The 11,895-nt window shown below is 36.3% G+C and overlaps 1 protein-coding gene across 1 annotated transcript in view; it reads left to right on the top strand.

Annotated features, from left to right (window-relative positions):
- The first annotated feature begins 252 nt into the window (after window positions 1-252).
- ROCK1 (Rho associated coiled-coil containing protein kinase 1) overlaps window positions 253-11,895 on the top strand; it is a 104,881-nt gene continuing 93,238 nt past the window's right edge. Inside the window, exons 1-7 of the mRNA XM_025365191.1 lie at window positions 253-347; window positions 897-1,034; window positions 4,323-4,498; window positions 5,577-5,661; window positions 6,897-7,041; window positions 7,377-7,515; window positions 10,693-10,784. Of these exons, the coding sequence (XP_025220976.1) occupies window positions 282-347; window positions 897-1,034; window positions 4,323-4,498; window positions 5,577-5,661; window positions 6,897-7,041; window positions 7,377-7,515; window positions 10,693-10,784 (841 nt within the window). The 5' untranslated portion in view covers window positions 253-281. The remainder of the gene's footprint in view (window positions 348-896; window positions 1,035-4,322; window positions 4,499-5,576; window positions 5,662-6,896; window positions 7,042-7,376; window positions 7,516-10,692; window positions 10,785-11,895) is intronic.

Raw genomic sequence — 11,895 nt, 5'->3', positions numbered from 1 at the left:
AAGTCATATTTTGATTAATAAAAACCTTTAGTAGCTATAATGAAGTTATTCTGGAATTTATTTTAAAAATATTAGCAAATTGAACATTTATCTGTTTCATAACTTCAAGTTTCACCATATTTTCAAATAATTCTTAATGAAGTTTGTTGTTTTTCATTGTGTTTCTTAAGAACTCGAATGTAAAATAAGTAGTGCTAGTTGTAATACTTTAGTGATTTAAAATGATAAGCTTTTCTTTTCATACAGATAAAGACACAATAAATAAAATCAGAGATTTACGAATGAAAGCCGAAGATTATGAAGTAGTGAAGGTGATTGGTAGAGGTGCATTTGGAGAAGTTCAATTGGTAGGTTATTTTAATGAGAATAAAAAAGGATTTTATTAAATTAAAATAATCCACTTGTGTGTTTAACATATTATTTGGGAAAATACTGTTTTTATAGAATTGTTGCTTGAAGTTCCTTTAGACATTGTTGCCTAGGGTATGAAAGCCTAGTGTCAAATCCAGCCGTAGTGGGAAGTGGTTTCCCCAAGTACCTATGGCAGAGAAGAAGTCTCAGGCGTCAGAAGATAAATCTTTGCTCGTAATATTAGACTAAAATGCTGTAGAATAGTAAGCTTTATAAATAGGAAGCAGCTTACATAGCAGGATGGAGGGGGGAACGTATCTTATAATATAGGAAATAAAGATTTTTTTAAAACATTACTACTGATAATTAAAGTCTTGACATTAGCTACTTGGAATAATTTGGCAGAAGAGAAGAAATAAAAATAACGGAAACAGTAAAGCTTAATTATTTAACAAGTATTAAAAGCACTTAGTAAATTGTTCTGTGAAACCTTGAGCTTTAAATGTTAACAAAAGGTTCATTATTTTCCCTTTTCAATTTTAAAGGTAAGGCATAAATCCACCAGGAAGGTATATGCTATGAAGCTTCTCAGCAAATTTGAAATGATTAAGAGATCTGATTCTGCTTTTTTCTGGGAAGAAAGGGACATCATGGCTTTTGCTAATAGTCCGTGGGTTGTTCAGGTATGACTTTGCTACTCTTTCATTACTGCTCTATCAGTTTGTAACTAAACATATCTGAGAAGCTTAGTTTGTGTTTTAGAATAGTAATAGAGAATTTACTGGCAGTTACAAAATTGTCTAATTACCTTTTAAATCTTAAAATTTAATTGTATTGAATCATTTCTAGAAAGAAAGGCCAGAACAAAATAATTATGCTTCTGTAGAATTTATATATAGGAAATTTAATTTAAATGTAGAATTTGGGCTGGGCATTATGGCTCAGGCCTGTAATCTCAATACTTTGGGAGGACGAGGCAGGAGAATTGCTTGAGCCCGGGAGTTTGAGACCAGCCTGGGCAACATGGTGACACCTATGTCTACAAAAAATTAAAAAAATTATTGAGGCATGGTGGTACACGCCTGTGGTCCCAGCTACTGAGGAGGCTGAAGCAGGAGGATTGCTTGAGTCCAGGAGGTTGAGGCTGCAGTGAGCTGTGTTCACATCTCTGCACTTCAGCCTGGGCAACAGAGTGAGACCCTGTATCAAAAATAAAAATTAAAAATATAAAATTTAAATACAGAATTTTAAATTAGGTATTTTTAAATACAGAAGATACAGAAAACTTAATCTACTTAAATTTGAGGGAAGTCATATATTATTAAAATTTAAATAGTTACTTTTATTTAATATTGAATTTTTTTTCCCCAGACATGAGGCTCTCATTTTGTTTAGCTGTCTCCTCATTTATTTGTCTCTTATTTTGTGAAGAGGAGATAATAAGGGAAATGAAGGGAAAGTGAGAGGAAACCAAGTTAAGCTAGGTCACCAAATAATACTTGTCTTTAGGTTTTCAGTAGAAAGAAAAATAAACTAGAAGTCAGTAGTTTTAGGTCCTCGTCTTGATTGCCATAGGCCTTTCTCTGAAGCTGTGGCCATGTTACTTAACACCTCTGGGCCACAGTTCCCTTGTTCGTAAGTGTGAAAGTTGTCTTTGATTGGTTATGTTCAGTTGTGGAGGTACCTTAGGCAAAATCATGGGGTCAAGTGGGATTTTGGGTAGACTATAATTCTGAGTTTTCTCTCTGCTTTTATGAGTTCAGCTTCATGTTTTATCTGTCTTATGTATTGGGGTCCTTAATGCAAAATGTCATACGGGGGAAGTTAAACTGGGCTAGACCATTTCTAATTTTCTAACTTGTATTTGTGATTTATTTATTTATAATATATAATGAAGTCTATCCTTAAAAAGCATAACAGTAATTGGAATTAAAAGGGTATGAAAAATGTTGAAGGTTTATGCCATAGCACTGTTTTTTTTTTTTTTTTTGAGACGGAGTCTTGCTCTGTTGCCCACGCTGGAGTGCAATAGTGCGATGATCTCGGCTCACTGCAAGCTCTGCCTCCGGGATTCATGCCATTCTCCTGTCTCAGCCTCCCGAGTAGCTGGGACCACGCCCAGCTAATTTTTTTTGTATTTTTAGTAGAGACGGGCTTCACTGTGTTAGCCATGATGGTCTCGATCCCCTGATCTCGTTATTCGCCCGCCTCAGCCTCCCAAAGTGCTGGGATTACAGGCGTGAGCCACCATACCCGGTCACCATAGCACTTTTCAACTTGAAATGTCTGTGTTTTTACCAACTGTGTAGATCAGAGTTCCTCAGGCCTAATACTGTTGACGTTAGTATAGTATTTGTTCTTTGTTGTTGGGGGCCATCCTTTACATTATTCCACTTACGAGTGTGTTTATTTAGGATGTTTGGCAGCATTCCTGGCCTCTACACAGGAGATGCCAGTAGCAACTCTTCTCACCTCACACACAGCTGTGACAACCAAAAATGTGTTCACCACTGGTTAACAACCACTGATACATGCATGTTCAGTGTCCGTTAGTTAAAAGATATGTGACATAATTGTCAATTTCAGGGCTATTTACAATTTAGGTATTCAGAGCTTTATTTCTCTGGATATATAGTCTATAAATAGGGTAAACGGTCACCAAATTAACAATATTTCTTTATGGGGCCCAAATGACAAATTGTGTACTTTAATCTGGGATAGTCATGAAATGCCACTTTGTTTCTTATCCTTCCCTCTTCCCCCAAAATATATTTTTTACATTAAAATAACTGAGTCTCCTCCGGGTGTGGTAGTCCCAAGCCTGTAATCCGAGCACTTCGAGAGGCTGAGGCAGGAAGATCACTTGAGGGCAGGAGTTCAAGACTGGCCCCGCTACCTCTACAAAAAAATAAAAAATCAAAACAAAATAACTGAATCTATAACTAAAATTACTAAACACTGTTGAAAAAAATGAAACATTAAGCAGATTTTAAGACAAACATCTGGGTAAATTAGAGATCATCTTCTCTGGGGCTTACTTTTTTTTTTAGTTTAATTCTGAACTTCTTATATTTACTTAAAATGTTATTTTGTAAATTTGACCTTTTTATTTGATCCCCGGTCACATATTATATTTATGCCTGATATCCTCACTAATTTCACATTAGTGGATTTTACTGTTACTATTTTAGCCCTAGCGGCTGCCTTTCTCCTACTTTTGTGTTGTTACTACTCCTCCTCCTGACTGTTGTCATTTGTTGAGCATCTATTGCACTAAGTGCTTTCTGTATTCAGTAATCTTTTTTAACAACCCTCAACCCTGAAAAACAGTTAATCTGTTAGGTGCACTGTTACTTCATGGATTAATTTATGATTTGGTTCATTAAGCCTTTATTAAGCAATTACTAACTGCCAGGCATCTGGATACTTGACTAAGCAGCAGGTATAAAAGTTAAAGTACAGTCGTTACAGTGTTTTAGAAGATCTTATAGTCGCAGAGACTCGGGTAGGTTAAGCAAATTACTAGTTACACAGCTAATAAGAAACAGCTGAAACTAAGCCAAATTTATCAAAGACTTCTTGAGCATTGTGATATTGATATAAATTTAATAGTAGACCTCACTGATGCACAAATAAGAAGTACAGTATTTCTTTGCCTAGGAGATTTGTATATTTACTGAAAATATTACAGTTTAAAAAAATTCTCAGTAAAGGAAATTCAAATAGTATAGAAAGTTATGAAGGAAGACTGTCTCCATGTAACTCTTCTGAATAATCAGGTTATAGTCCTTTTGCATATACAGGGGTCTTTGTGGCATTTATGTTTGTCTTTTTTTTTTAACTAGACTTGCAACTTCTGTAATTTGATTAATTTTACCTAAATCTTTTGTTAGTATTTTTGCCACTTTTTAAGTGAAACAATTTTGTTTAACATTAATGAATATGTTTTGTGTGTTTTTTTGTCTGTGTAGCTTTTTTATGCATTCCAAGATGATCGTTATCTCTACATGGTGATGGAATACATGCCTGGTGGAGATCTTGTAAACTTAATGAGCAACTATGATGTGCCTGAAAAATGGGCACGATTCTATACTGCAGAAGTAGTTCTTGCATTGGATGCAATCCATTCCATGGGTTTTATTCACAGGTAAAGATAAAAGTGCTTTAAATTTTCTCATTTGTTGAAGGAAATAGCTAAAAAATAACTTTAACGTTTCTTACTCTCAGTTCACCCATTCTTCTGTATGACATGAATGACATTTCAGAACTCAAGACTTTGGCCAGGTGCTGACTCACGTCTGTAATCCCAGCACTTTGGGAGGCTGAGACAGGTAGATCTCTTGAGCTCAGGAGTTTGACACCAGCCCGGGCAACATGGTGAAACCCATCTCAACAACAAGTGGCATGCACCTGTGGTCCCAGCTCCTTGGGTGGCTAAGGTGGGAGGATTGCTTGAGCCTGAGTGCAGAGGTTTCAGTGAGCTGAGATCTAGTCACTGCACTTCAGACTGGGTGACAGAATGAGATTCCATCTCAGGAAGGGGGGAAAAAAAGAACTCCAGACTTTGAAGTTTATAAATTTAGCATTTCAGTTTAATGTTGGTATAAATGTATTCTTTAATATCCCTTAATCTGATCATATAGCCTGTAAATGATATTCTGAAAAGTAAAAATTGTAAACTAGTTTTCTAAGGTATGTGCCAGGAGTTAAACACTTTGATGTTAATTTTTTAAATATGTAATTTAATTTGCTTTTAATTAGTGAATACATCATATTTATTCATAGACGAATAGTTTCATTTGTTGTACAAACACTGCTGGAATCCTGTGTGCAATTGCTGTGCCTACATGTCAGGGATCAAAAATGAAAGCAACTTAGACCCTGCCCTAGGGTTTTTTATGTACTTATCTATCTCATATGTTTCAATCACCTTTTATGTCTGAGTGTTGTAGTTTTGATGGTCAGTCTCTTAAATGATTTGATTTTCCCTCTGAAAGAATCAAACTCTGTTTAAAAAGGAATATATATGTTTTCTTCTGAGGCATTAATATATAAAGAAGTTTCCTTGATGAAATTTAATTTATAGATGTGGTTAGAGAACACATACAGATCCAAGATGGCCTTACCTAGATTGAGGATGCTTGACCTAAAATAACTGCCTCATATAATTTTTACAGTGTCTAATCTGTTTCAGAAAATACTGTACTATTTTTTCCCTCCCGCAGAGATGTGAAGCCTGATAATATGCTGCTGGATAAATCTGGACATTTGAAGTTAGCAGATTTTGGTACTTGTATGAAGATGAATAAGGTTAGTTAACTAGATTTTAATTTAGTTTTTACTAATTCAAGATAGATGCTTCTTTAGAAAATGGTTTAAGAATTTACTAACCATTGCTGGACTTGTCCAGAATTGATATGACCTTATTTGTTGAACTAGATACCATGGTTTCAATGTGGTATTAGTAACTTGTTAGTGATTTATTTTTTCCTCTCTATTTAGGGTAAATGTGGATTGCCAAATTTACTAAATCCTTCATAACAACTCTAATATACACTACTGGTAACTAGAAATGGAATTAGCTTAAACGTCACTAAATACTTATGCCAGTGTTAAAATTAGACTTTCATAAAAATTGGATTTCAGTGATGTGTGTATTTTTTAGTGTTTTACTTCTGTTAACATATAAAAAATTTTACTGCTTATTTTAGGAGTGAGTCTTAAAAGATACCTATCCTCACTATATAATAAATAAAACATATACACAGCTCATTCAGCTGTGTATGTTATTCCTTCACTTCATATAAACAGTGAAGGAAACACTGCATGAGAACTTTTGTGTGAGGATTTAGTTATAATTCTGTTTCATTAATACCAGCAAATATAGGTAACAACTAACAAGTCTCTCAGGTTTGGTGGGGGAAGGCAGTTAAAATTCACATGAAATAGATATTCAATGTGCTTTACACTATTTTGCCCTTTTCCCATACATATGCGCCCCCATTTTATATTTATACAGTCAACTTTTGTATGTTTCTTTTGTAGTTTCAAACATAGTTAAATAGCTATTTTAGTAAGAAATAAGGAAGTCAGCGTTTATACCAATATGTTGTAAAATGCCCTATTCTATGAACTCCCCAATGTATTTGCACTGGCCTGTGTACTTACTCTCAGCAGTTAAGATGATACCATGATATTGGCACAACTCGGGGAATAATAAATGGTGGCAGTATGTCTTTCTAGTGAGCATTATTACAAAATAATCACTGGTGTGTGTATATGTGAATACACGTATAGTGTGTGTGTATATGCATACACGTGTATACACATACATTTTATGGTATATATGTATATGGTGTGTATATAGTATGTATATATATATGATTAAGCTGTGTTAATTTTTGTCAGGTTTCCATTAAGTTTTAATATATGATATTTTATAGCTCAAAGATTTGGAGTCCCATAGGTTATATTAATAAGAAAGTCATTTTAAATAATTGAGACTTTATATCCTAATTCAAAATTTGACCTGCTGCTGTTTTTAGGAAGGCATGGTACGATGTGATACAGCAGTTGGAACACCTGATTATATTTCCCCTGAAGTATTAAAATCCCAAGGTGGTGATGGTTATTATGGAAGAGAATGTGACTGGTGGTCGGTTGGGGTATTTTTATACGAAATGCTTGTAGGTGAGTAAAGGAAGATTTTATGTCTCTCTATTATAGTTGTTCATCTCAAAACTCGCCACTTGGCTCTTTCTAATATAGTATTTATTTTCTTAAGCAATCTTGATTTTGTTTGTGGGTAATAAACATGATCCAAACCCGCTTTGTATGTGTTTTTAAAAGCATTTAGAGGCTTAGAGCAACTTTATGATGTGTTCTTTTTATATATTAGGAGTATGTTTTTAGTTTAATACATACCTAATAATCTTTTAAAATGGGTTAACTTTGACTTTTCCTTTGAAACTGACTTTTTCCAAATGTATTTCATTTTGCTTTTGTTTTCTTTATTAATTTTTCAGGTGATACACCTTTTTATGCAGATTCTTTGGTTGGAACTTACAGTAAAATTATGAACCATAAAAATTCACTTACCTTTCCTGATGATAATGACATATCAAAAGAAGCAAAAAACCTTATTTGTGCCTTCCTTACTGACAGGTAAATAATTTTAAAATTGAGCGTGTATTAATTCTGAGGACTTCTCATCTTCTGCTCCGTTTTTAAGGTCCATATCTGAGTTTCTACGTATAAATTGTTAGAATTTTTATATGCTACCATTCTCAAAACTGTTAATGCCAGTGAAACCTGAGATAATTTTATGATAGTCTAGATGTCTTTTGTGGATCTCAGCTCACTTATCATACCTAAGAAATTGTGATGATAATATAGTCTTGGCTGATGGCTAAATTAGATGACTTTTTCTTTTATTGTTCAATTTTTAACTTGGTTAATTATAAAAATTACAGCGTATTTTATTGAATCTAAAAAATTTTTTTAACATAACATCTCTGAAATTAGAGAACATCTCACAGTCAATGGTGTGAGTTGGGAGCATTCTTTTTCCTAGTGGTATAAAAATGGTGATACACCTTATACTTTAAACCATTTTAGATTTGATGATGTATGGTATATGGTTGTTGAAAGAGTCAATAGTATAAAGCCATTTTTAAAAGTATACTACCTTTTTTCTTCTAGACATAATAGTTGGTGTTCCATCTTGTAGATTCAACAAGCATTTTAATGATACTTGTCTGCGTTTTTGAAAGAAAAATGACATATTATGTATACCTTTGAGGTTTACTTTTGAAATTTGAAAGTGAACCAGATGTATTAGTAAGATTATACTTAATGTTTATGATTGTAAATTGTTAAATATTAGAGAGACCTAGTACTTTTAAATATGTTTCAAGTTGATATTTGCTTTAACTTGCCTTCATTATGTCCTTTAGAGCTTGAAGTATGGTTTTTCAAATGTTTACTTTTTTTTTTAAACAGAGGCAGGGTTTTGCTCGTTGCCCAGGCTGGTTTCAAACTCCTGGGCTCAAGTGATCCTCCCACTTCAGCCTCCCAAAATGCTGAGATTATAGGCGTGAGCCACCCATGCCTGGCTAATTTTTACATTGATATTGATTGATTGATTCATTGAGGCAGAGTCTCGCTCTGTCGCCCAGGCTGGAGTGCAGTGGCGCGATCTTGGCTCACTGCAACCTCCACCTCCCGGGTTCAAGCGGTTCTCCTGCCTCAACCTCCTGAGTAGCTGGGACTACAGGTGCCTGCCACCACGCCTGGCTAATTTTTGTATTTTCAGTAGAGAGGGTTTCACTATGTTGGCCAGGCTGGTCTTGAACTCCTGACCTCATGATCTACCTGCCTTGGCCTCCCAAAGTGCTGGGATTATAGGTGTGAGCCACTGTGCCTGGATAATTTTTACATTTGAATATAAAGAATTGTACTATGCTGTTTATTAGGTGCTAGGGATATAGTAGTGAGGAAGATACAGAGCCACTTCTCTCAAATATCTCATAGTCCTTTGGGAGAATTAGATGAGCAAATCAGACATTTATAGTACAGACAACTAATTACCATGAGGTAAGTACCATGTGCCAGAGAACCATGGAGAGGTTTTCTTTTTTTTTTTTTTTTTTGAGACAGAGTCTCGCTTAGTCGCCCAGGCTGGAGTGCAGTGGCCCGATCTCGGCTCACTGCAAGCTCCGCCTCCCGGGTTCACGCCATTCTCCTGCCTCAGCCTCCCGAGTAGCTGGGACTACAGGCGCCCGCCGCCTCGCCCGGCTAATTTTTTGCATTTTTAGTAGAGACGGGGTTTCACCGTGTTAGCCAGGATGGTCTCGATCTCCTGACCTCGTGATCCACCCGCCTCGGCCTCCCAAAGTGCTGGGATTACAGGCGTGAGCCACCGCGCCCGGCCCATGGAGAGGTTTTCTAATCCAGTTTGAGAGTTCGTGAAAGCTTCTTGGAAAAATTGTCACATATCTAAGCCAACTTATCTTTTAGCTTATGCAGAAACTTAGAATTTAGAGTATTTTCTTTATTTATAAGCACTCTACTAGGGAAAAAAAGGTGCTGACTTTCTTTTTCCAATTCAGCTAAAATCACGTTTTTAAAAACTTTTTGCTCACCAGGAAAGAGGCTGGTGTCAGTAACTTGTCCAGTGAAAGCTCTGAATTTTGTGACAGTATCAAGAATTAGTTGGGCCGGGCGCGGTGTCTCAAGCCTGTAATCCCAGCACTTTGGGAGGCCGAGACGGGCGGATCACGAGGTCAGGAGATCGAGACCATCCTGGCTAACATGGTGAAACCCCGTCTCTACTAAAAATACAAAAAAAATTAGCCGGGCGAGGTGGCCGGCGCCTGTACTCCCAGCTACTCGGGAGGCTGAGGCAGGAGAATGGCGTGAACCTGGAGGGCGGGGCTTGCAGTGAGCTGAGATCCGGCCACTGCACTCCAGCCTGGGCAACAGAGCCAGACTCCGTCTCAAAAAAAAAAAAAAAAAAAAAAAGAATTAGTAGTCACTGACTTTTGAATGGTCAGAAATAATTAATAGATTATAAATTGGAAATTCAAAATTTAAAATGTGTTTCTGGAGGTTTTTGGTAGCATCTGGTATTACTGCCTAAGTAAAGTTTTGGTTGGGGGAAAAAAAGCATAACTTTACCACTGTAAGAAAAAAATAAACATACACGCACAAACAACTGTCAAGAAAATGCATGGTGCTTTATTCATTTTACTAATGAAGTAAGGTGGTGATCAATCTGGATTTTTGTTGTCAGTAGAAAAGTCATGGGTGTTTTTTGTAGTTATTCTTTAGTTTTCTTTTCTTTTTTTGAGGCGGAGTCTCACTCTGTCTCACGGAGGCTGTAGTGCAGTGGTGCGATCTCAGCTCACTGTAGCCTCTGCCTCCTGCGTTCAAGCGATTCTCCTGTCTCAGCCTCCCAAGTAGCTGGGACTACAGGCGTGTTCCACCACACCCGGCTAGTTTTATATTTTTAGTAGAGATGGGGTTTCACTGTGTTGGCCAGGCTGGTCTCGAACTCCTGACCTCAGGTGATCCACTCCACCTGGACTTCCCAAAGTGCTGGGATTATAGGTTTGAGCCACCGCATCTGGCCTTTCTTCAGTTTTCTTTTTAAAAAGTTCTTTAATGTTCTCTGTCTTTAACATATTTTCTATTTGGGCTGAAATTATGCTGACAATATAATTTCACCTTAGAACTGTATTTGTCCTGCACAGATTTAATATTCTGCCCACAAATAAACCTGTACAGGTTATAATAAGATCTCAAATGATTAATTACTTTTCTCCTTCTGTCTTTATTCAGGGAAGTGAGATTAGGACGAAATGGTGTAGAAGAAATCAAACGACATCTCTTCTTCAAAAATGACCAGTGGGCTTGGGAAACACTCCGAGATAGTAAGTTATTTTTTTCTTGCATATTTTAGTGAATATTTGAAAGTAGTTGTGATAATTTGTTGGACTACATTGCTAAATATTTTTGTGTGTCTGATGAAAATCAGAAGCCCCAAATACTATGTGGGAATTGTCCTAACCTATTAATTTGATAATATTGGGAAGATTATATTGTTACTCCTCTTATGTCCCATGCAGGATACCCAGATGAAATATAAATGTAATGGATTTAGACTTACCAGTCATAATTTTACGTTTGATCTTTGTTGAATTGCTCTTTAGGCATTAGTTATCTTCTTATGGAGGTGGTCAATAAGTAGTAGGTAATGAGATTAAAATATATGTTTTTGTGAGAAGACAAGTTATTCTCTTGTTTTTGTTGAAACCCAAAATATAAGAAGGTTCTATTATTAATTAATGCCAGAATTCAATTTAATTTTATTTATGAGTTTATAGGCTATTGTGATATACTTGATTCCCTCAGGCTTTTGCAACTTGCAATTCAGAAACAAAAACGTATTGTATTTCAAGAAGCTAATTTTCAGTCAGTTTAGAACACTTTCTTATTTTTTAAAAAAAGTTAAAATTATAAGATGATTCACAGAAAACTCTCTGCAACATAGCTGAATCAAAATTATCATGGCATCAAAGGCTCTCATCATCTTTGTGGATTTGGGAGGTAAAGAATTCCATCTTTCCCCTGCTGACATCTTAGGATTTTTTTCCCTGTTCATTTATCAGAGAAAAGATAATGTATCTCAGTCCCTAACTTGCTGCCATAAGAATAGCAGTGAACAGGCCGGGCGCGGTAGCTCAAGCCTGTAATCCCAGCACTTTGGGAGGCCGAGACGGGCGGATCACGAGGTCAGGAGTTCAAGACCATCCTGGCTAACACGGTGAAACCCCGTCTCTACTAAAAAAAATACAAAAAACTAGCCGGGCGAGGTGGTGGGCGCCTGTAGTCCCAGCTACTCGGGAGGCTGAGGCAGGAGAATGGCGTAAAAACCCAGGAGGCGGAGCTTGCAATGAGCTGAGATCCGGCCACTGCACTCCAGCCTGGGCGACACAGCAAGACTCCGTCTCAAAAAAAAAAAAAAAAAAAAAAAAAAAAAAA

This window comes from Theropithecus gelada, chromosome 18, assembly GCF_003255815.1.
Source record: "Theropithecus gelada isolate Dixy chromosome 18, Tgel_1.0, whole genome shotgun sequence".
Classification (NCBI taxonomy): Eukaryota; Metazoa; Chordata; class Mammalia; order Primates; family Cercopithecidae; genus Theropithecus; species Theropithecus gelada.
Note: the sequence above shows the minus strand (reverse complement) of the source record. Positions and strands in the feature narration are given on the sequence as shown.